Raw genomic sequence first — 24,764 nt, forward strand, 5'->3', positions numbered from 1 at the left:
TTCCGTTATTTCCTAGATTTCTATTGTCTTTTCTAGGGAAAATTGAATTATTCCGATCGAAATCGATTCCGACGAGTTCCATAAAGCCCGTATCAGACTATGGATTGGGATTGAGATTAGATTGAAATTTGACCAATTGAAAAAGAGAAAATAATCTCAAGTATAGTAAACTTACTCCTGATTGGTTAAATTTCAATCCAATACTCAATCCCAATCCGTAGTCTGATACGGGCTTAATAGGTACCCAGAATAGATTGCAAACACCCAGTTGCGAGTTGCGAAGGATGGCAACTACTAGTTACAAAGTGCTATTTCGATTGTAAGGGCCATCACACGTAGAAAAATTTTAACCGTAACCGTAAGGTTGTAAGAAAACTGACTAATCACAGTCAATCCTTTCTCTTGTGACATTATAATAATCGACTGTGATTGGTCAGTTTTCTTAAACCTTACGATTATGGTTAAAATTTTTCTACGTGTGATGGTCCTAAAGGCTCGTCCACATTAGCTGTAAGAGTAAGGCTGTAAGGTTGCAAGACACGAAATGAAATATTTTCATTCGCTGACAGCTTACGTTATAGCCTTACAGCCTTACTCTTACAGCTATTGTAGACGAGCCTTAAGAGACAGTTGCGATTACCGGTTGTCGTCGCCAAGAAGTTAAAAGTTGGACAACTCTCTTTTAGTAACCGTAAAGCCCCTTGCACAATGCCAGACACAGGCAACAATAGATTATTCTTGTAATAGTTGATTGTGATTGGTCTATTTTTATTCTTATTGCTTGTTGCCTGGCATTGTGTAAAGGGTCTAACTGTCTTACGACCGAAAATAACACTTTGTAACTAGTAGTTGCCATTCTTCGCAACTCGCAACTGGGTGTTTGCAACTTATTCTGGACCGGCCTTTAATGCCCTCAACACTGCTTCTGAATATTAAGCCCTAAACACAATGCCAGGCAACAGGCAATAAAAATAAAAATAGACCAATCACAATCGACTATTACAAGAATAATCTATTGTGATTGGTCTATTTTTATTCTTATTGCCTGTTGCCTGACATTGTGTTTAGGGCTTTATAGGTAGGGATGCCTGAAAGGGATTCCCCCCGTAGGGCCCTCACGGCTCACATTACCGCTTCTTTAGTTAACATCATGATGTCGCAGGAACAAGAGGTATCTTTGTCCACTGCGCAACAGATTATTGTTAAATTTCTCACAATAGAAGGTGAAAAACCGTTAAATATTTTGACAAAGCTTGAAGCACAGTTCGGGGATAACAGCGTTAAGGACACTCAAGTATACACGTGGCACAAAGAATTTTCAGAAGCAGCAGAAAGTGCAATTGAAGATGAAGGTCACCCACGTGGCCTGTGGAACGACGTGACTATCGAGCATATTCACATTATTAGCTGGCTTCTTGACTACATACCCCGATTATCGGCTCTTGAAATTTCTCGTATCTTCGGAATAAGTTACAACAGTGCTCGTAAAGTCATTACTGACTACAAATTTTTTTCTGCACTAGACTGACGACTGATCTCTTTAGCACGTGCACTAAAAGTATGTATTAAAATTTCGCATACGTATTGCAAGGTCCCGAAAGGAATGTAACTGCACCATACAATTTTTACTTAAGAAGATGTTAATATTTATTGAATATTTAATATTTCCTTTTGTAATGTCACATTCAATGTTCATTTAATATATAGAATACTAACGGGATCTTGCAATGCGCATGTACGGTCGCGGACATAAAGGTTGTCACTTTTTTTTTAATGACTTTCGGGACGCATCCCGACTCGAGAAAGATGAGAGCTGCTGCTCCGCCTGCGGAGTACGCCTGCGCAGTAACTCAACGAAAAGCGAGAAATGAAATATATGTGGTATGATATAAGTATGTCATTGTGTTCAGCGAAGAAAACCGCTCAGTGAGCGATTAGTGACTATTGGTCCTTACTGTTAGATCCTTACATTCAGACCAATAACGTTGACGAATTATTCAACCGTTGAGTCAACCGTCATGAACGCATGCAATTTTTACATTTTAAAAAATCAGCAACGGAGGGGGGAGTGCAAGTCACTCAAATGGGAATGCGTCTTTTGCAAGGTATTGAACAGGTATGTATATTAAATTTTAAGTGAAATCGTATTTTTTTAGTCACTAATCGCTCACTGAGCGGTTTTCTCCGCTGAACGCGAATGATTGTTGATATACTTATGGCATACCACGTATATTTCATTTCTTGCCTTTCGTTGTGAGATACTGCGCAGGCGGAGCAGCAGCTCTCATTTTTCTCGAGTCGGGGTGCATCCCAAAAGTCATTTAAAAAAAAGTGACAATCTTTATGACCGTGACCGTACGTCATGGCCGTCTTTTGTAAAAAAAAAATGGACATATAACGAACGTCCAATGGACATCCGTGTGCTGTCTGGGTACCTCATTATCCCCATTCTTGACGACACTGTGGCAGTGTTGCCAGCAAAACCGTGTTCGATTCTGCCAAAAAGTGTGCCACATTAGTGCGTTTTGTGCCATTCGAGCTAAATTAATATATTTTGAAGATTTTATAAGAACTGAGGAATCTATAAGTAGTTTTTATTGTCTAATCTTATATTTGTATCTTAAATTTGCATCTTAAAAACTAACACTTGTGTATCTTTAGAAGTTCGTAAACTTTACTCTGAAGACTATATTCATAGTCCGATCTTATATTTAAGATCGTCTTAAGTTCATCTTCAGATGCTGTACGGATCATTTCATTGGCTACAGAATATCTGAACGTGAACTTAAGACGGTTTTAAATATGATAAGATCCGACTATGAATACGGCCCTGAATATAGAATAATTGAATTAACCAATCCTGATAAAAAGATATTTGTTCTTTTTATTCTTATTGGTTAATCCGATGTTAGTTACTTTATCCGTAATGTGCAAGTTCCGAGCGCACTCCAGATAATGTAAGTGCCATTTTATTGGTTATACTAAATCTACATACTTTTGCTTGTAGAATGCGATACGTTTGTCATAGAAGCCAATTTAAAACTTTCACTTAAAAATGGAATTGTATCACTTTTTCCTCTTTTGTGCCACAAAAAGTGCATAATGTACCACCAAATCACTAAATTGTGCCTGTGTGCCACTGACCTTTAATTGTGCCACATGTACGAATGTGCCATGACTGGCAATGTTGCACTGTGGGTCAGACAAGAATAAGAGAGGAACCAAGGAACCTCTCTCTCTATTCGCATGTAAACAATAGAATTGTACGCCAATGCTCATTCCAGTTAGTATATATTTCAGTGGCTGAGCCACGGTCGCCACCGTTTTCGACCTAACCGTGTGAAGTGAATAAGAAGACCTAATTTTGTTTCATTCCTCTATTTACAGACTTTGATGAAAACCAATGGAATTTTCAGTTTAACTATTAGAAGTCTTTGTTACTGACGATCTTGAATTTCGAAAAAGTGAGTATCCGCAAAATGGGTCCTTTGCCTTCTCACCAAAGATCAGAAATGTCTTGAGATGTGCAAATGTTGAGAGGGTCAAGGGAGAGTGTGGCAAATAGGGATGGGCAATATTCGAAAATACATCGATGTTTATAATATCGATTAATAAAAATAATTGAAATGACATTGATTATTTTCTAAACAAAAAAATCACTTCCGATTAATCGATTAAATTTACAAAGTAAATATTTAAATTGGTTAGCATTAGATTAAACACTGTTAAGGATGCATTCGGAAATATCACTCGGATATTCCTTGCTTACATGTGGATGCGTTCTTAAATTCACAATAGATGTAGCCTGCGTTATTCAATCCTAAAGCGTCATTTACAATGGCAGTAAGCAGTAAGGCCTGGTCTACAATAGATGTAAGCTGTAAGAATTGACCAATTCCCATATAGGAATGCCAAGTCTTTGCCACAGCACCAATGCTCAACCCGATTCACGGCAAGCTATGGCTGCGTTCAGCAGAACAAAGTGATCAGTGAGCGCTTAGTGATTCTCGCTCCGGATTGGTAAATACTTCTGGGTCTATAAAGAATCTAAAAGAATGCTCCAATCACAGACAATAATCACTAAGCGCTCACTGATCACTTTGTTCTGTTGAACGCAGCCAGTGATTAGCCGATGCTTGGTGTCCTATATCGGCCTATACGTGGTACGTGGTCGGATGCCATTGAAATGACTTTTTGTTTTTAATATTCGCATCGCGTGTTTTTCAGTTTCTTGCAAATATGTCGCAAACTTATTGTAGAGTAAAAAAATTAAAAAAATTAGATAGCAACAAACAGTGTGATAACATTGAAAATTATAATAAACAAAGTGATAGTAAAGTGGATGATGTCGACAATAATGCCCAAGAGGTTATATTTGATGATACTGAAGTAAGTGTTACTCCAGTAAGAATTAACGTGGAAGATGATTCTGATTGTAAGCAAGATTTTAATAATATTCATAATGTTAATAATTCTTCTCAAACGAGTGACTATATTGATATATTATCCAACGATGAAGTTAAAATATTGGCCTACACTCGGCGTATGATCGGATGTCATTGAAATTGTTTTTAGTGTTCACGTCGCATCGCGTGTTTCTTGTCTTTTGCATCTCTTGTACGAACATAAATTTAGTTATTGTGTCGAATTACATCCATTATTAACAAACAGGCCGACGACTTCTTTCAGAAACAAGGTAAGAAAACCAATAAGAATGACGAATTTATGGTTATGTACGCAAAAGTTATAATGCGTCGTATACAATACACACATAAATATATATATATTGAAAATTAACATCGTGGCGAGTAATGATCTACTAATATTATTTACGTTGTTTAAATATGACGCAAAGAAAATGATCGTGATTTATAGTTCATTTAAATTTTATTAATATTTTTGTATTTTAGAAATATCAACGAAAACACAGGTTCCTATTATATTAGATGATATGTCGATGGATATATTGAACGTGCAACCAAGTAATTATAAGTGTTTAAAAAATTCTATTACACACATATATATTACTTTAAGATTATTAAAATTTTAATTTCACTTTTTAATTATTCTTGAGTTTCAAGTAATTTAATAGCCCTGCAAAATCATATAGATGCAAAATTCAAGCAGCTTCGGAATGAACTGATTAGCCAAACAACTTCTGTCAAAAGAAGTATCTTATACGATCTGAAAAGAAAAATCACTGAAATTAAACACATTATTGTCACTGCCACTTCCTTCCAATCAATCGCTCCACAACCTAATACGGAAATATTGCACGAATCTCTTGGCATAATATTACTTACTGTGATATTTAATGACTTTTTAAGTTTGGAGGATGCATTACGTACACTGGAAAAGAAAAAATCATTGATAAAAAAAATTCTGTAATGAATAAAATACAAATAATATTTTAATACAAAATAAAATAAATACATAAAATAAATAAAAAATACAATACAAAAAGTAGTGTTACTAATAACAAAGTGTTTCAATTTATTATTTTATTATAATGCAGATGGGATTATTTAGCATAATTACTACCGGAGAATTTAACATCAAAGATTGCATAGCAAAAATGATGAAATCAATAGTAGGGAAATCTGTTGAGTTTGAGTATTCCAATACAGGAAGAGTTATTCATGGACAATCAAAGACAAATTTCAGTGCGACCATAACATACCAATACATAAGAGGTAAAATATATTACTTTAAATATTATATTATTACCTATGCAACTTATGTAAAAAAATTTTTAATTTGAAATATTTTGTACAGACGTTTTAATACAAAAATTTGGCAATACGTTGGACATAAAGAAACTACCTGGTCAAATCGGAGTATGGCTCTCTGGCGATAGAGAAGGTGGTAGGAAACAAAGAATGCAACATCTTTAATATAAATATTAAAACCAAAAAAACATCCAGCTTTAAGGTTTGTTATAAACATTAAAAATTATATTTTATTTTATAGTTTGATATTATGTTCATCTCAAGAAATATATATATGTAATATATATGTGTATGTGTGTGTGTGTGTGTGTTTGTATGTGTTAATATGTCTAATAAAAATAAAAACATTTAAGAATTTATCAATACATAAATATTTATGATAACCCAAATGTTGCGAAGTAATATAAAATTGGAGAAACTCCCAAAAATGGGGCTTATTCCAATTTTTTAAGATTATGGACCTGAGCAGAATGATTGACTTTTAATTTTAGACAATGTTTTATGCTTTAAGTCTTTGTCTTTGGTAACGCACAATACTATTTTCTAATAAATTTTATGTCTCAAGTCTTAAACATATATACGAATTTCGTACTACTTGACACTTGACAGTGCGTTACTAAAGATAAAGACTTAAAACATAAAACATTGACTTAAAATTAAAAGTCAATCGTTCTGCTCAAACCCTAAAAGAATATGTGTGGATATATCTGGCAATATAGCAATGCCATTATTGGTCTAATAATGGCGTGGAATATCAACCATTAGTGGACCAATATTGATTGTGACGCTTGGCCGTATATTATTAACCATTCTTGGGCCGAAGTTATTATTCCATTAAATTCCCATTGTTGGGCCAACTTGGTTTATCAGTATTGCGCCAATGCTGGCTTCCTGGCGATCAAGCTTGGACCAGGATTGGACCATTAGTAAAACCCTATATGGGTTATAGCCGATTATTTTTGTAATAATCGACTGTGATTCGCCAATTCTTACGATTTACAACTTACAACATGTATTGTAGATCAAGCCTAAGAAGTAAGCGTGAATAGTAATGGAAGATTCACACTGCGTCCGATGTCCGGCGTACGACGTCTGACATCCAATAGGAGAACAGCTTTCTAATCGAGAATTCAATTCTCCACTGGTAAGCTATTCTCCTATTGGATGTCGGACGTCGTACGTCGGACATCGGACGCAATGTGAATCCTCCATAAGAAATGGACCAACCACAGTTGATTATTCATAATCAACTGTGATTGGTTTATTTCTCACCGTTTATTTACTTCTTACTGCTTACTGCCATTGGGTGCATGCAGAACCACGAGTGCTCAGTGAGCGCTCACTGAACGCTCAATGAGCACCCTAGGTCAATTTACTGGATGCAAACGCTCTCTTAAGGCTCGTCTATATTAGCTGTAAGAGTAAGGGCAAGAGCACAGGCTTTTGCATAATACATAATATATAACGCATAAGAGAATAAACCAATTAGTTTTCTTCATTTCCCTCCTCAGGACAGAAATGAAGAACTCTGATTGGTTGACTCTCTTATGCGTTGTGTATTATGCGTTATGCAGAAGTCTGTGCTCTGGCCCTTAGGCTGTAAGGTTGCAAGATACGAAATGAAATATTTTCTTTCGCTGACAGTTTACGTTACAGCCTTACAGCGTTACTCTTACAGCTATTGTAGACGAGCCTTTAGGCACAGTCGCCCCCCGCATTTCAACACAACTCCCCTCGCCTATCATACGGGATATGGATAGTATATGGATGAACTCATAGACATAGGAATATAGGGACATAAACCCGTAAGATAGGCGAGGGGAGTTGTGCTGAAATGCGGGGGGGACTATGCCTAAGTTTCATTGGCTACAATAGTGCGCATATTCAGAGCGTGTGATGCAACGACTTGGCTGTCACTGGCAAATAGTAAATGTAACAAAATGATAAGAACTATTTATACTGACAGTATTTTGCAGAGATTTTACATGTGTCTTTTTTTCATAATTTCATTCACACATAACTTCATACACATCTATGTATGTATCAAATACTTATACATGGCACAACCACCAATTAGATTTAGGCACAGTTTACCTCGTCGCACTATCCCGTAACGGTTATCCCCCCGCAACTCTATGCTCTGTCCCTATATTCCTATTGGTCTGTTCTTTGTAGCTGCACTACTGAACTGGTGCAATAAGCTAGAGTGAGAAAACCTATATTTGTCTCTGGTCTGTTCTTTTCAGCTGCACTACGGAACTAGTGCAATAAGTTAGAATGAGACAACTATATTTTTTCTCACTTTAACTTATTGCACCAGTTCAGTAATGCAGCTAAAAAGAACAGACCATAACTTTAACTTATTGCACCAATTCAACAGTGCAGCTATAAAGAACCATATGTCTATGGGCCAGAGCACAGCTTCTGCATAACGCATAATACACAATGCATAAGAGAATCAACCAATCAGAGTTCTCCATTTCTATCCTGAGGAGGGAAATGAAGAAAACTAATTGGTTTATTCTCTTATTCGTTATGCAAAAGCCTTGCCCTATGAGTTTATTAAAACTTGTGACGTGTTGACGCATGCGCAGGAGGTTGCGGAGGGAATAAATATCTCCAATACTGCTGCCGCTTCTTTAGTCAGCATCATGACAGAGCAAAAGGTATCTTTGTTCACTGCGCAATGGATTATTATTAAATTTCTTACGATAGATGACGTAAGACCGTCCGAAATTGTTAAAAGGCTTGAAGCACAGTTCGGGTATAATTGCATGCAGAAAGCTGAAGCGTACGTGTGGTACAGACAATCTTTAAGAATAATACGAAGAGCAGGTAGAAATGGAACTTACCCACATGATCTATGGACCAACGAAATCCCAGACACCTCTTCATAAGCTAAACTGGTAATTTCCATTGGCTTTCATGTATAAAAGCTATCTCTAATGTAAAACATAGAATCGTGCGTACGTGCGCATTGCAAGGTCCTGAAAGGAATATAATTGCACCGTAGAAGTATTTTTATTCTAGAAATATTAATATTTATCCAATTAATATTTATGTGAACATTGAATGTGTCATTGAATGTGACATTACAAGAGAAAATATTAAATATTGGATAAATATTAACATTTTCTGGAGAAAAATGCCTGTACAATGTAGTATCCCTGATAGCACATGTTCTCCTGGGGACGTCCTAAGGACGTCCTGAAAATGAAGAAACATCCCCAGAACATCCTCAAGACGTACTCTGGACGTCCTCTGGACATTTGTGCTATTAGGAATGGTGCAGTTACATCCCTTTCGGGACCTTGCAATGCGCATGCGAATGAAATTTTAATACATATTTTTAGAGGACGTGTTAAAGAGACAAGTTATCGGTCTAGTGTATAATATAGAAATCTGTGAACATGACTGAGAGGAGCATATTCGCCGTCTTCTCAAGGATAACCCCCGATTAACGATGCTAAAATTGCTTTTGAGATCGGAATAAGCTACGACAGTATTCAGACAATCATTACTGACTACAGAAACATATATTATAAACTATTTTGTGGATCCTCCAGATAGTACAAAACTTTCAAGAGACGCCCCTGGGATGTCTCAAGGTCCGTAAATAGATGAACGGAACAAAGGACAAGAGCATAGGCTTTTGCATAACACATAATACATAACGCATAAGAGAATAAACCAATTAGTTTTCTTCATTTTCCTCCTCAGGATAGAAATGAAGAACTCTGATTGGTTGATTCTCTTATGCGTTGTGTATTATGCGTTATGCAGAAGTCTGTGCTTTGGCCCAAAGTCAGGTCCTCTCACGGCCGCCATTTTGGAGCCAGAGAATCTGTGTTAGTTACGTGATATTATTATGGTTATATTATTATGGTTATATTATTATGATAGTATTATAGTTTAGTTGTATGAGTGAACAGAGTAATCAAAACATAGTTTAAGATGTAATCAGAAATAATCAAAACATAGTTTAAACACATTCCAAAATACTAGTGAGAATTTTCAGAAGAAAAACAATTACAATGCCGATTGTAGTACAAAAAATTGCAAAACATGAAAATAATTTTTGATCTGACGTATGTGGTTAATCAGTTGAGCCACGCCATTTCGAGCCAAACTATGGTCGCTGCCATTTTCGAGCCAAACTATGTGAAATGGATAAGAGGATGAGACTTTGTTCCGTTTCTCTATTTACGGACCTTGGAATGTCCTAAGAACGTTGGGATGTCCTCAGGACATCTGTGCTATATGGGACTAAACCAGCGTTACTAGATCGTGAGATTTTTTCGCACGTGCGCAATAAGCGCAACTCCGCTCAGTCCCAATCGCGTACGTATTTCGCTGGAATATAAGGTATCGCTAAGGCCCTTCGAAGAAAAGAATGAGATATATTGAAAAATGAGTATAGGATAATGAGAGATGTATAACAAAAATGTATAAAAAACGTATTACAGGTTTCTTATGCATCGTTTTTTAAGTTCGTGCTGTCTGGTTACAATGCAAGCTATTTTACTTCATTACCATATAATAAATAATAGTTTTACGTTCAGCGATGATGAAGACCTTTAAGAATCGACTATTGATAGCACAATGTTCGTGTATCATTTGTGAGTGTTTCTTGTTTTAATATATAATATGATAATACATTGCATACGCATATGCAATACGTGCTGTTCAGGTTTTCGTATAGGCCCCACATAAACGCCTATTGCTGCATCTAAACACGATACTGACAAGACTTCCCATGTGGGGATTGTGACGTACTGGCGCATGCGCTGTTGAATATCGATCTGAGGCCGCTGTTGTTTAAAGTTAAATTGCAGCAACAGTATTGTTATCGGTCAACCCTGAGACCGGCTGCTAATATCCATTTGTGACGTCTTCCGCCCTTTTGCGATTACCGATAAATACAGTTTTCTTGATTGCTCGCGCGATTTCAAGTGGCCATAATATATGGCGAGAATACATGGCAATATATGGGAATAATATATAGTAATAATATACGGCAACAGTATATGGCAACAATATATGGCAACAATATGTGGCAACAATATATGGCAATAATATAGGATAATAATTCATGGAATATATTTTTCGTTACAAGAGTCAATGCAAATGTACAACGGCATGCACAATGTAATAATAAAAGTAATAATAAAGTAATAGTAAAAGGGCTTTCTGCGAGCACTGAGTCAGGCACTCACCGATGATGATATTGATGATGTCCTGTTGCATCCAACCAGATTCACCAATGTCTGCCCATGTTCGCTGCCGCCCTCCATGTCGCGCAACATCCATCTTGCAGCGTGTCCCACGTTGATTGCTACACTTTCAACACACTTTCGCGACGCGGTCGATACGCGTATTAGAACGGCGATATTTGCGTCAATTAACGAATGTTTTACTCGCTATCGGTGGAAACTTTTTGCGCGCTGCGAAACGGACTCTATAAACTCGATCGGCGAGGAGCAAGAACCGTGTAAAAATTTATTGACTCGTCCAACGGATTTTTACGGCTCTTTTCGCGATTGCGTTTGAAAAGTTGCGAAAATGTGGGAGTATCGATATCTACGAGTGAAATACTCGCGACGCGAATGCACGCGAGGAAAGATTAGACAATCAGAAACCGGTCCCCCTTAGAGAGCGCAAAGAGAGAGGAGCGGGGCAAAGTTTTCACGCATTATAGCTCTGTCACGACGAAGCTTACGTTCGCGATACTTTGGCGAAATGAGAATTTAAGTTTTCTTTGTTAGCAACGCGAGTAAAAACGCGTATATTGACAACCGCGGTCGCGATATTCAAAGGCACGCGAGCGAGGATACCTCAAGCTCGGCGTGTGCTGGCGCAATTTCTACGCGCATTATACGCTACTCGAGACAATAGGGATCGTGATGAATGGACAATATTGTCGAATAATTCTACAGCCTGTTTTGCAAATAAAAGAAAAGTAATCAACGGTATCGGCACTTATGTGTATGAATATATTTTACACGAACAATTGAATATTGTCAAATAATTAAATGGTTAAGTAATTCTGCGGCCCGCTTGAAAAATAAAAATAAAGCAGCTGATGTCGGTGTCGCGTTTGTACATATGAATATTCTCTTATTCAAATGACTGAACATCAAAGAGAATCATTCAGTATTTTAAATCTTGTATGTAATGCAGGCTATCGATCAAGTAATCCCCTGATTGTTTCGAGCAATGTATTTTATTCAACGTCACAAATACACACATGCAAGTATCTATTTGCAATTCGCATTGACTCGAACGATATTTTTTAGTCCCACATCCGTCATGCAGAATTTTGTTTCTCTTTTCATTTTGACTCACCGAAACGACTTGCAGTCAGAGCCAGCCACGTTCCCCTTCAACTCTGTAACAAAAAATTCACATTTGCTCATCAGATTTGACCAACGAGTGCGGGCGAGTAAAAGAGTAGTTTACCCTCTGCGATCGTAATTCAAGTCGAGCCGGAAATTATATCCCAGCTCTAGATCGCCAAGGGTCAAACAGAGGACTATAGTAAACTTGTAAACTTACCTTCAAGCCGACTCTGCTTCGCCCGAACCGGATCGTCCAGTGCGGCATCCGCGTCCACCGGATTGCTGTTGCTTTCCGCAACAACTGAAACAGAAAAATAATTTTCCCGGTTGATAACCTGCGGTAGAGAGAGAATATCTTTGATCGGGACCAATCGAAAATACGGATATATTTTGATACGGAATTTTTATCTTTGTATTTTTGTTCCAACGTTGAAAATTTAAATGGGACTTGAAGCTTTCAAGAGAGCTGATGAGGAACAAGTTACAAAGGCAAAGATCGTAAAGAGTTGAACACAGATGTGTAGGAAACTTGTAAACTTTACCTTCCGGCCGACCCTGTTCTGCCCGAACCGGATCCTCCGGTGCGGCATCCGCGTCCGCCGGACTTGCCTCCCGCAACGTCTGAAACAAAAATTTAGCGTTCTTGATTGGTAAGCTGCGGTAGAGAAAGAATGTTTGGTCGGGATGAGTGGAGAATATTCGCTACGATTTTTTTTCTTCATTGACATTAAATGTCTAGATAGGAGCTCTTGAAAGAGCTGACGAAAGAAAATGACAATAAGAAGCGGAGACAACAGTTGTGTGCTCTCGAAAATATTCTTTTACGGATGGACATTTAAATTCAGATCCCGTAACAAGAGTAAACAAACTTGAAAGAAGCGCTGACCGAAAACAAAAAAGGTCGCAGTCTAAGAAGCGATATGACGTTGAATATTCTACATAAGACCAATATTCTCACACAGGAATTGGGAATGATTCAGAATATTTGATTGAGAACATGATGAATTCGAGATTCATGTCCATGGACCGTTATCCGTCTCTATCTGGATCAATATCTTTTGTATACAACAACGCAATAAATAGATAGACAGACAGAGATTGACGAGAGTAATTGCAAATTCATAAAGTGATGATTACTAGTCGGATGATGACGGATTGTGAATGCCGAGCACGAAATTCCGACTTCTTATTCCCGGAAAATTCGTCAAACGTACGCTCTCGTTATCGGAGACCTCCCGCGTAATAAATGATTCCACATACTTGGAAACGTGACGTATCGCTGCCGGCGTTCTGCTTCTCGACTGCTGAAGTCCTCCGGATTTCACTCGCTCACGCTTCTAATGCTGATACTCGCGATTCGACCGTGTGGTTAATCAACGCGATGCCGACGCGGTGCCGATTGAGTATCTTGAGGACCGACGAGATACATTTCTTTCAATTACACGAGACGGAAGTGATGAGCGCGTCGCGCACGGCTGCTGTTGATTGAATAAAGTCGAATACACGAGGTGCGCGAGTATTATAATACGAAGGGCAAAAAGTGTCGTCGCTCGCGAGCCGATCAACACAATCGGCGCGATGTAAACATTGCGGGCCTCGGCGGCGGTTGAAGCAAGAGAGACTTGCCTTTGAGCGTCTCTTGTTTTCTCGAAGGTTTCGGAACGACGAGGGGAATGCGAGGAGGCCTTTCAACTGTACGCGACATTGATGCACTCTATTTATTGATTACTGAAAATAAAGAAAATTACTCTGTCGAAGCATCGGACATTTGTTAGCTTTATGTTAATTAAAGAGGAATGTATACGATTAGAAAATGTGTTAGCAACTAATTGTACAGAGTGTAAGTTGTTGTGACGCCGTTTTCAGAGAATAATTAAAGGTCATGGTAGCGTTAAAGAATGGAATTTCATCCTATGGGAATTTAGTCGCGCTCTTATTAAATATTAGTCCTGTATAAAATGTCATATTTAAAAGTTGTTTCGCATTCACGAGATTTTGCCGTAAATTCTGCTCTCAGATTGGATCGCGGGTGAATACTTTTTAATGCGACGAATAGAACGTGAAAATCTTGTATGCCTCTGAATCCGAAAACGATTAGGAGAAGAAGTGAATATTTTTCAATACGAAAGTTCGCATTTAAAAATTATCGATTGCGATTGAATACAAGGCATATTTGAAACGAATTGAATCCTTGTTAATGCGAAGCATTAACTACTGCCATCTCGCATTTAGCGCGGTGAAATTTAATGGGAACTAATACTTTTTATTTTCCCTTTCTTCGGTTCAGAAAGCAGAATTCAGACGTATTCAAAATGTCAATACTTTTTAATATGTTTCAGTTCGACATTTTATACAGGGAGATTATCCGCTGCGGACAATAACTCTCTACTTTTCATTTAATATTCAATGATGATAAATAACATTTAATTGCATTCGTTTGGCTTTTTTTATTTCGAAGATAAGAAAATATATACCGGGGTGAGATTTTACCCATGACAATATTAACGTGATTTTCTTTGATGCTTTTTTTAAAAGTTCAAATATTTCGTCGACTCGCGGGGTATTTATAATCAGAGTCTCGTCACGTTAATTACGTGAATAACACATGTTCCTCCGAGCGGATCGAATGCTCACCGACAGCCACTGTCAGTGCCACGAGCGAATGTCCGGAGCGGACGGGATGCTGAATTAAAAAACAAGACGAAGTGAACGGGACGCGGACAACGATACATCATGCGTCTCCATACATGTCAAATTGTTTATTATAGAAGAGACTTTGATACGGCAATATATATTCGAAGATTTAACATTTAATATGTAGTTTTATTTTTTCTGCTCCTCCCCCCTCTCCCCCGCTCTTTTTAGACCGCCGGGCATAGTCTGGCATAGAGATGGCAACTGTCATTGCAGCACGGACATAAACCGCCTGAAAGTGGATGTAGCATGGACTTCCACCATATGCAGATTTTACCACCGAGACCTGAAAGTGGATGTACTATCGTAGTTCCCCTCTCAAAATTGATGCAGATGGCGTCCTTTCCCAATGCGGAAAGTTGGTGTCGCAGAAAATGTCGTATTGGCCACTCTCAGGTTACTCTCTGGTATTACATAAGGGAATCAAACATCTGCGCATGTGTCAGTTGGTAGTTCACATGGAGAAGGGCTACATAAGCAATATGGCCTACCCAATTAGAAGAAATGTGTTTTGATTCAACCAATCAGACGTGAATGTCGGACACCAGGACGGTACATAGTTTTCGGGGTCATGTATTGAGTCGGAGTTAGCAGTCTAGTTATACTATAGAAGTCTGTGATATGAAAGATATGAAGTTATGTTGGTAGGCTCGATAATTTGACGTGTATTGTGAAAAGGAATACGTGTTTTGTTATCAGGTTATGGTCGAGATGGGTGCAGTGAAGAATTCCGTAAGTTTATTCTCACTTGTAACTAAAACTAAATAAGAATTATATTATTTTATTAAACATATATACATTATAATAAAAATACTTGTTGCATTAAAGTGTGCATTATTTGCACGCTCGTCAATTACATGACAACATTACATCAATCATATTGCCACATATGCTATTCCGAACTGAAGTCGGCTTTCGTTGTCAGCAATCATGTTCACAGAAATCTAGTTGTATAATTTCTCTTTTAATAATACCTTAGATATATGTTTACGATTTTCTGTTGTTTAAAGATTAACAAGGAAATATTTTTCTTTATTTGAATGAAATAAATAATATTTTATAGGTTGTAAAAATCAATAAATGGGATGGAGCAGCCGTGAAGAATGCCTTGGATGATGCAGTTAAGGATGTACTGACAAAGAAATATAATTATATTGAAAATTTCTCTCTGCTTGATGGAAGGCTAGCGCTCTGTGGAATTGCAGTTACAATAGCTATTGTAGCATTGTTGTGTGATTACTTATATCCATTCCCTGTTTCTAAGCCTGTTCTAGTTATCTGTGTTTCTTTATACTTTATCTTAATGGGACTTTTGACACTGTATACGACATATAAAGAAAAGGGTATATTTGTGGTTGCAATTCAAAGGTGAGTTTATAATCCTTGGATATTTATTTACACAACATATAATTTAAAGAAAAGGAATATAAAGATATATCAATATGATCTTTCTGGATTTCAGAGATCTAGCAGGCTTCAATCCTGACTTAGTCTGGGAAGCTAGCTCCTATTTGAAAAAATACGATGACAAGTATAATCTGGTTTTATCAGTTAGAAGCGTATCATCAGGCAACATTAATGAAACTACTGTAACAAAGTCCGTTGCAAATTTCATCGATATTAACGGCGTGGTGATTTCGGAGCTGATAGAGTCTGTTGTGACGAATATGCACGATAGTTTGACGTTGCAACGCAAGGAAAAGTAGCACAATGTTTCCAAATCTGATTGAGTTTGTATGTGAAAATTTTCGGTCTAATAATTTTGGCAGTGTTTCAAAACTCTCAATGCAATATTTTCATATTTTCGATCTCATACATAACAATGTAAATAATTGTCATGAGAAATGAATAAGTTCAATGATCTACATGTGTATTGTAACTAACATATATCTTAAACCGTACACACCAAAAAAGGTATAAATTTTTTTTCCAAACTAGATGTTTTAGATGCATTTTATTATGCCTAACCCTGTGCGTGGTCGATAAAATCATTTGCTTGCGTTCCATGCTTAATTATGCATATTTTTGCATAAAGTCTGGTCTACAAAAGGTAAGTAAGCCTTTAGCTGTTTGCTTAGAAATTTTATAATTTCTAGCAGGAAATAAATGTCGTCCTAATAACTAAAATCTGACGAGTTCGCTGAAAGCTTAAGGATTACGATTTTAAATAATAGTGAAAAACACTTAGCTGAAAATTAAGTCACAGTTTTGCTTACAGCAAAAGGCTGAAGACTTACTAAATTTATTGTGAATCAGGATTAATGCATAAAATACGAACGATTACACAAATAATTTTATATTATTGCGACGGTTGAATCGCATGAAATAAAATCCATCGCGTATTTATATCTTATTCACAATTTATGTGAAAGATGCAACACAAATATAAGTCTATAGGTATACAAAAATAAGAGGACAATGCAGCGTTTCTAAAATACATAAATATAACGTTCACACACTTTCTACTTGTGAGTAGAAAATATCGTGCCTCTTGTATGTTTTTATATAGATTCCTATAAAGTATATATAATATAAAAAATAACGATTCAACTCCAAATTACATTTGTATCATATTGTTGTTCCGTGATGTATTTATAATATGAACATCGATATCGATTTTTCGTAGGTTAAATATTATCAAAATCATGTTACATTTTCTTCCTTTGCGTGAAATATATAACGTAACATGATTCTTTGGCATGTTACAAAACTACAATGATCTATCTGTGCAAAGGAATAGAGTATCTATGGTACCGAATATGTCAAACAAAAATTTCCTTCTCTTTCCTCTCTTCTTGTGATTCCCGATATATTTTTAGAAAATTTATAGTGAAAATCGTCAGATGACTGTGATGAGGTGATAACAAAGTTGTCCCAATTATCACTCCATGTTTAAAAGAAAAAAAGATAGTAAACGCTATATAAATAAAATATTTCCTTTTTTAACCGTGCGTTGTATCGTCCTCAACGAAATCGGCCGCTTCTTCTCGCGTCACGCATTCAACGTGCGAAACTTTGTTTCTGAACTTTACTCCGTAAAATTTATTCGCGTGATGCAGTAACTCGGGTCTGTAAAACAAATTACACATTATCAGATCATTCTTTATTTATCATTCTTCATATTGCAATTTTCAAGAGAATTCACGCAATTGACGATTTCAACAAAGTCAACATTATATTTCAAGCTTTCGTGATGAGCTGCTCAGCTTGGTTTGCGAGTTAATGCCGCATCGTTCGTAGATTTATTTCAAGGAGAAAAGCAATCTAAAATTTTTCAGGTTGCTCCTCTTCCCGAAGAACAAAACTGAGATGTTCAGGAAGTCTGAAGCAAATCCACGAAGGACTCGGCACTAACATGAAAGTCAAATTGAACGAAATCATCAAGTTAATATTAGTAAAACGATAATGTTTAAGTGACTTCCTAATGAACCTTAGCGAGACTATCATATTACCTGAATGTTGTAGTGATGAACTGGGCATCCGAACTCAATTCATGGATCATGTCCGCCACTGCTTTCCTATGTTGTGCGTCCAAGGCCTGATCGATCTCATCAAACAAATAAAACGGCGCAGGATCGCACTTCTGAATTGCGAATATCAGTGCCAACGCTACGAGCGATTTCTGCCCACCGGATAATTGGTTCATTTCTCGCATTTCAGCTCTATGTCCCGTGAACGACACTCTTATGCCTAAAAGTGATAATTACGTTCATTAACGTTTATCATAAGCTTTTAGAATATGCACAAATAAAACATTGATCAACTTACCAACGCCAATAAACCTGTCAGAATCGGCCGGCTCGGCTGTTCCGTCGTCCTCTTCATCGCCGTCCGCAGTCTTCATCACCAATTGTGCGTGTCCCGAAGGTACAAGCTTATTAAATACATCGCTGAAATACTTGCTCACCTTAAAAAAAGAAATGTTCCCCGATAAAATTGCTATAAAGAATTTTTCAACGTGTTTCAAGACGAATGTAAAAAGTAAGTTGAGATCCAACACACTTTTATATAATGTATAAAAACTTTTTTCTTTTACTTAAATTAATTACATACTTGTTTAAATGTAAATTGTATCGCCTCGCATTTGCGTTGCTCAAGCACTGACATGAGTTCTTTTATTTTCTCGTCGCCTCTATCTAATTCCTCTTTCCGTTTCACCAATTTCTCCTTTTGGTCGCTGAACGACATGAACTGATCCAAGGCTTTCTTATTTACATGGCTAGAAATAAGTAAATGCGATGAAGAAGCTTGTGATGCAAAAAATATAATTTTTAAAATACTTCGATGTAAGAAAAATATATAATCCTTTGCAGTCATATTTCTGTCGAATGCAGTCACTTTACTGAAGATATGTACCTGTATTTTTTCAGGTGATTATTCGCTTTCTCCATCTCCCTAAAGAGCTGCTTCGTGGTCATTGTACTGAACTTAGAGTAAGCCTCATGACTAGGCAGCGCGCCGAGTTCGGTAATTTTCTGCGTACATTCCACTATCTTTTGTTGCAGAATATTTAATTTGCTCGCCAATTTCTCCAAATCCTTCGCGTCGGCCTCTATCTTTTCCTGCGCTTCTTTTTCCTTCAGCTTCCACTTTTCGACGTCAGCGGATTCTGCTTTTTGCTAAACACAAATTACGAAAGGATAATTGGAAAACATGTGAAAATACGCAAACTAATATTGCGCGATATTAGCAAGTGACTTGCTTACTTTTTTCATTGCACTTGTTACTTTCTCATTCTGCGATTTAAAGTCCTCGTTTACTTTTACTAATCTTTTCTCTATATCCGCCAGTTGAATCTTTGATGAGTCGAGCTGTCGTTGCCGATCTTCGACCGATATCTCTTGCAAAGCTTGAACAAGCTCGTCTTTCCTCCTCACCAAATTGTTTGTCAATAAATTTTCCAACTTATTCTTCTCCGCTTCCAACTGCATTCGCTTTGCGAATGCTTCCTTATTCTCCTTCGTCAAACGTCGGATGTCATCATTCAAAGTATCAACCTGCACGAGCATCGTTATCAGCAACGAATAAAAGTTTCAACGAGTTCTTAGACCAAATTCATTAGTTTTCTTAAAATCAGCTCAAGAGTAAAAAGAAAGGAAAATATTGACCTCAGTACGTATCATGCACTAATAAAAAATGGAGATTTTCATTAAAAAAATTTAAGATGACTTTCTGATAACCTTGACTTTGTTCAAGGTCATACTAGTATTGTTATGTGATGCATCACTTGAAACCCTACAACTTCTGTATTTAACATTTTTTCCCATCTCTCTTGCATATCTCCAAAGTTATTCAGATGGCCTGTTTTAGATGCCTCACTTTATCTACACACCTGATGCTGATCTGCGACGGATAATTGTGCCATAAGTTCTTGATGCAGTTCGCTCTCTAGACCGTCTTTAGTCGCACGCATTGCTTCTAAACTAGACGTGCACTGTGCGAGGCTTCTCTCTTTTGGCGTCCGGTACCTTTCTATCGCGCTCAACTCCTCCTTCATAAGACGTATTTCTGCCTTCATCTTGTCATATATATCCCTGTCAAAAACAGATCACTAATTAACAAATGCCCCGATATAACTTCAAACATATACAATTGTACTATTACAAATGATAATTGAAACTCAAGAAATGTCATTAAATCACTTACTTAGCTTTACTATTTCTAGTTTCGGTTCTCTGCATTTCGCTAACGTAAGAACTAATATTTTGGTCCGCCTTCCTGATCTCCTCTTTGAGCGTCGTTAATTGAGTCTCGAGGGTAGAAATCTGAGACATTAATTCCGATCTTGTCTTCTGTATCTCAAGGCGCGACTTAAGTGTATTGAAATATCCACCAGTTAAGGAGCCTTTGGATGAAACTTGATCTCCCTCTAATGTAACGCAATCCAAACCAGACGTTCGGGCTAGACTTGTTGCCGCTTCCAGATTACGACAAATTAAAGTTTTCCCGAATATATATCTGAAATGAACATAGAAATATCAATCTGTGTCTGTGTTGTGTGGAAAAAGAATCGTAAGAGATGAAACCTTACCTTAGCGCCTTATCATATTTAGGATCATAATTTAGTTTGGATATCATAGGTATGGCGTCGGAGGTTTGCGGGTAATCGATATTCTTCACGTGAAGTCTATTCAGAGGCATAAAGGTTACCTCACCCGGCAAACGCTGATTGTTCATTTCTTTCAAAATTTTCGTACCGAACTTATCGGTCTCTACAATGTGATGGAACAATCGATTTCCAGCTGTTACCTCTACCGCCATGTAAACACTCTTGTCGCAGTTGAAATTCTCGATTACAGGCCCGTAATAACTACTCACTTCATGAGCCATATCTTTCCGTGTACTGAGGAATTGAAAACACAACTACTAATTATATACAATTAATTACAATTAATTATATCTTAAAGAGATATCTAAATAAGTCTTACCGGAAAGTGTCCAATACTTTACGTACACTGTCTCTACCATTCAGAATAGGTTTACCAGCCATGGATCTCAAACTCTGATCCGCTTTTGCCAAATCCTCCTTTAGACCGGATAAATTCAGTTGCAATACACTCTCTTGCCGATATCTATAAGTTTGTATGTACAGCGTTTTAATCAGAATTTTAAAACTGATTGGTATTTTTCTCGTGCATAGTTTATTCAATTTCAGATACCTCTAAAATTTTGTAGCGAAACACTTCAACTAGAGAACTGGTTCATATAAAAAAATTATTTATATTTAAACATGAAATTTTGAATAAAAAAAAGTGAGTATATCAATATGACACAATTATTATGCTTACTACAAATAATTCCGGAAACTTAACGAGATAATAAAAAATAATTACTGTTCTTTTCGATTTGCTTGACATTGGTCCTTCGATTTGGTGAGATCGTAATATTGCTTGTTATGGTCGTCTATCGATGTACGTTGTCGTTCCATCTCGCGTGTATGATCGCCTATCTTCTTCTCCAAGGCCACCTGTTTTTCTGCATCGCGTTTGAGATCTTCGCTAATCTTTTTTTGATGTTCCTCTTTATCCTTTATCTGCTTGGTAAGTTGCCGCAGTTCATTCTGTATCCATTTATCTCTTTCATCCTGAAATAAACAGGGCACTTTGAGATATTTGATCGAAAGTTGTTTATGCCTGTTTTTAATGAAAATATCAATCAACATTGTACAACTGTATATGTTTAAAATTTTTACCTTGGTGGTAAATTGACTACCACGGCCTTGTTTAGCATATAACTCTTTGCGTTTCTGCTCCTTCAATTGTAATTCTCGCGTGCATTCCTCTTCAACGCGTTTCATTCGTTCGTACTGCAACCGAATATCTCTTATTTTAATATGTCTAGAATTCGAAAGTTTAGATATGTATCGAATATCTGAGTATTCCCTCACCTCTGGCTTAATTGACTTTAGCTCATCTTCTCGAAGAGCGATATTGCCTTTTAGCTTCTCCAATTCCTGTTGAGCGCGTTTTCTACTATCATTATCACCTTTCACTTCCTCTAATAAATCGTTGATAGTTAAAGTCAACTTGGTCTTTTCTTTTAACAATTGTTGCTGCTCTGCACTGTAAATTATAAACGTTTAAGCATATTGCTTAAAGATTCTAAAAATATTTAAGAATAAAATATACCTAAGAGTATCTCTTTCTTCCTTGGCGCTTTGCACCTCCTTCTTCGCTTCCTTTAAGCGCTTCGTAGCTGCACGCACCATTTCTTGTGCAGTTTTTGCTTCTGCCCCCAGCCTCGCTTGCTCTGCTCCGCTGTTCGCTCTGGACTCTTCAAGTTCCTCCAATTTTCTCTTGTTCTCTTTGAGTTCGCGCTCATGAATTGTATACTCTAAACAACGGCGTTGTTTGTCCCAGCGTTGGTATTCTTTCAGCTCTTCCTTCTCTTCCTCGAGTGTCTTCAAGCGTTCCTCTGTAATAAAATGAAAGTTGTCCTTTATGTTTCGTTTGTGCTCAATTATTGTTTCTAGCACAAACTTTTGCTTACCTATCGTTCGCAGAAAGTCCTCAATTTTTTCTAATTTCCCTTCTGTCTCTTTCAAGATTGATTTTGATTCTTCTCTTCTATCATCATATACCCTAGTACCTGCTACTTCTCTCAGTAATTTCAATCTCTGAGAATCTGGTGCTGTTGCCATTTGATTTATCTATAAGCAAAAGCATTCTATTCAGTAAGAACTATATTATAAACTATATATAATAACTATATGTAATTGTTATAGGAAACTATAAATGTTCCATTGACAAACCTTTCCTTGCTTCACAATATAATAGGGATTAGACCTGGAAAATCCTGCCGACTCCAATAAATTCATTACATCATTCCTTGTCACTATTTTCTTGTTCAGAAAATATTGATCTTTCTTGGAACCAATCACCCTTCTTAAGTATACTTCATCTTTATCAATCTGAAGAAAATATTTTATAACATACAAGTATATTCCAATATATATTCCAATAGCTCAGTAGATATCAGTAGTCACATAATGATACATAATGATACAATTGACACATAATGAATATTATAATAATATACTCATGTAATACAATGCCTCAATAGTAATTTTAATTAAAATAACAGCTTACTGGTAATCTGCCATCAGAATTGTCAAATATAATTTCTACATGGGCAGATATAACACGAGGTCCTGTTCCTTCATGCAACAGTGCTTGCCTTTGCTCCGGTCTAAGATGAGAGAATTCATCACTTAGAACAAATTGGATGGCATAAAAGAAATTGCTCTTGCCAGAACCGTTTCTGCCAACTTATAATAAAATATTTAATTATATGATATATATTTATATAAATAAAGCTTAACTTTGTATATATAGTATTTCACTGAAATGTTTAAATACATACCTACTACATTATGTCTTGGATCAAAAGGCTCAACAACTGTTTGTTCACGATAAGATTTAAACCCTTGAATAATCACCTGTTTTAACATAAATCATCGATTTATAAGATCAATCCCATATTTATTTTTATCATAGATCTATTTTTTGGATTATGAGATGTAAGTTATAAATCATATTTACTTTTCAAGCTGGTCATATAGGTATTTCAATATTACAATTTTTTCTGATTTCTTTTTAAACAAAGGCAATAAGAAATAATGACCTTAAAATACTGTTTTCTTCATTTATATCATATAACCTAATTAGTATTTATGCAATTATTATACAAAAAAGCTTTATAAATTTCTGAGAATTTTTAGAGCAATTTAACATTGTAAAAAATGTAACACAACAGATTTTTATGTGTTTTAACTTAGATATCAAATTAATATGCTTAATTAAAGAATTAACTGACGAATGGAGACTTGAAATAAATATTAAGCTAAATGAGATTTTTTGAATTTCGGGAGATAACTTTGTTTTGAATGTCAATTTCGGTATATATTTTTTAATATTTAGTATATTGTTTTTATTAAAAATGTTCGAAATGCGGGATATGAGAAATATGAGCGTCCATCGAGAAATGAAATGAAGCACATCGAACATTGACAGAGAAGGTTGTAATATGATTTTGTTCCCCATACTTGTTTGATGTACATGATGCAGCAGGAAATCAGGCAAACATGTTAGCATCAACGTTATTTAAAGACAAAATAAGAAAACGCGAATCCTCTTCCGACAAACACAACGAAAACATTCGACCGATTTGTTGGCAGAGCGACATTTGTAAAACATGCAAGTTGATAACCGCCAAAGATCTCCAGATTTGGGCGGGAGGTGTAGTTTTATGGCCAATAGTCATGCGATAAAATATCACTAGTTATCTCACTAGATTTATGACAATTATTTGGTCTGTTCTTTTTAGCTGCACTGCTGGGACTCGATTCCTAACGGCGTGCGATTGAGATGCGTATGCGAAAATCTATATTATATGTAAACAGACAGGAACATGAGAGCGGCCAACACGGCGTTTTCGGCGACACCGACTTTGCGTACAGTGAAAGGGCGCCATCTACATCCATTTTGAGAAGGGGACAACGATG

General features: G+C 36.6%; 3 protein-coding genes and 1 long non-coding RNA gene across 7 annotated transcripts; 3 read left to right on the forward strand and 1 right to left on the reverse strand.

Moving 5' to 3' along the window:
• Nucleotides 1-1,157: 1,157 nt before the first annotated feature.
• Nucleotides 1,158-3,630, forward strand: LOC112589837 (uncharacterized). Its single transcript, XR_003113821.1, has 3 exons — nt 1,158-1,558; nt 3,008-3,283; nt 3,388-3,630. It is a non-coding gene; the product is annotated as an uncharacterized LOC112589837 (long non-coding RNA).
• Nucleotides 3,631-4,094: 464 nt separating this feature from the next.
• On the forward strand, nt 4,095-10,643 carry LOC105187261 (uncharacterized). 3 transcript variants are annotated; one of them, XR_002162926.2, is made up of 7 exons: nt 4,111-4,435; nt 4,690-4,696; nt 4,911-4,982; nt 5,516-5,693; nt 5,776-5,931; nt 8,324-8,635; nt 9,083-10,643. XR_002162926.2 is itself a non-coding variant. In XM_019843236.2 (2 exons), the coding sequence occupies exons 1-2, from the start codon at nt 4,240-4,242 to the stop codon at nt 4,662-4,664; spliced, it is 285 nt and encodes a 94-aa protein (XP_019698795.1). In that variant the 5' UTR covers nt 4,095-4,239; the 3' UTR covers nt 4,665-4,893. The 3 variants fall into 3 exon arrangements, 1 of the variants encoding a protein (XP_019698795.1); XR_002162927.2 differs by lacking the exons at nt 4,111-4,435; nt 4,690-4,696; nt 4,911-4,982 and adding an exon at nt 5,007-5,384; XM_019843236.2 differs by lacking the exons at nt 4,911-4,982; nt 5,516-5,693; nt 5,776-5,931; nt 8,324-8,635; nt 9,083-10,643 and having other exon boundaries at nt 4,095-4,435; nt 4,576-4,893.
• A 4,689-nt stretch (nt 10,644-15,332) lies between these two features.
• Spase25 (Signal peptidase complex subunit Spase25) lies at nt 15,333-16,698 on the forward strand. Its single transcript, XM_019843230.2, has 3 exons — nt 15,333-15,493; nt 15,825-16,129; nt 16,224-16,698. Exons 1-3 carry the CDS (start codon nt 15,464-15,466, stop codon nt 16,465-16,467), a joined length of 579 nt encoding a protein of 192 aa, XP_019698789.1. The 5' UTR covers nt 15,333-15,463; the 3' UTR covers nt 16,468-16,698.
• Nucleotides 16,699-17,041: 343 nt separating this feature from the next.
• Nucleotides 17,042-24,495, reverse strand: SMC3 (structural maintenance of chromosomes 3). 2 transcript variants are annotated; one of them, XM_011147959.3, is made up of 19 exons: nt 24,306-24,495; nt 23,624-23,699; nt 23,350-23,528; nt 23,013-23,171; nt 22,751-22,910; nt 22,390-22,675; nt 22,149-22,323; nt 21,954-22,067; nt 21,595-21,845; nt 21,190-21,333; nt 20,793-21,104; nt 20,408-20,719; nt 20,094-20,295; nt 19,468-19,758; nt 19,118-19,380; nt 18,815-18,980; nt 18,530-18,668; nt 18,214-18,451; nt 17,042-17,830 (listed from the first exon to the last, which is right to left on the reverse strand). In XM_011147959.3, the coding sequence occupies exons 1-19, from the start codon at nt 24,318-24,320 to the stop codon at nt 17,704-17,706; spliced, it is 3,609 nt and encodes a 1,202-aa protein (XP_011146261.1). In that variant the 5' UTR covers nt 24,321-24,495; the 3' UTR covers nt 17,042-17,703. The 2 variants fall into 2 exon arrangements, with proteins under 2 accessions (XP_011146261.1, XP_025160361.1); XM_025304576.1 differs by lacking the exon at nt 24,306-24,495 and having other exon boundaries at nt 23,350-23,449.
• Nucleotides 24,496-24,764: the final 269 nt, after the last annotated feature.

This window comes from Harpegnathos saltator, unplaced genomic scaffold (genome assembly GCF_003227715.2).
Source record: "Harpegnathos saltator strain DR-91 unplaced genomic scaffold, Hsal_v8.6 scaffold627, whole genome shotgun sequence".
Lineage (NCBI taxonomy): Eukaryota > Metazoa > Arthropoda > Insecta > Hymenoptera > Formicidae > Harpegnathos > Harpegnathos saltator.

Bases quoted from the DNA above. Each gene is read 5' to 3' on its own strand.
- LOC105187261 (XM_019843236.2), top strand. From the start codon at position 4,240: ATGTCGCAAACTTATTGTAGAGTAAAAAAATTAAAAAAATTAGATAGC. The intron at 4,436-4,575 runs GTAAGCAAGATT...AATTGTTTTTAG, and splicing joins CGTGGAAGATGATTCTGATT to TGTTCACGTCGCATCGCGTG.
- Spase25 (XM_019843230.2), top strand. From the start codon at position 15,464: ATGGTCGAGATGGGTGCAGTGAAGAATTCC. The intron at 15,494-15,824 runs GTAAGTTTATTC...AATATTTTATAG, and splicing joins TGGGTGCAGTGAAGAATTCC to GTTGTAAAAATCAATAAATG. The intron at 16,130-16,223 runs GTGAGTTTATAA...TCTGGATTTCAG, and splicing joins TTTGTGGTTGCAATTCAAAG to AGATCTAGCAGGCTTCAATC.
- SMC3 (XM_011147959.3), bottom strand. The intron at 22,068-22,148 runs GTGAGGGAATAC...ATTCGGTTGCAG, and splicing joins TAAAGTCAATTAAGCCAGAG to TACGAACGAATGAAACGCGT. The intron at 21,105-21,189 runs GTAAGACTTATT...TCAATTCCTCAG, and splicing joins AAAGTATTGGACACTTTCCG to TACACGGAAAGATATGGCTC.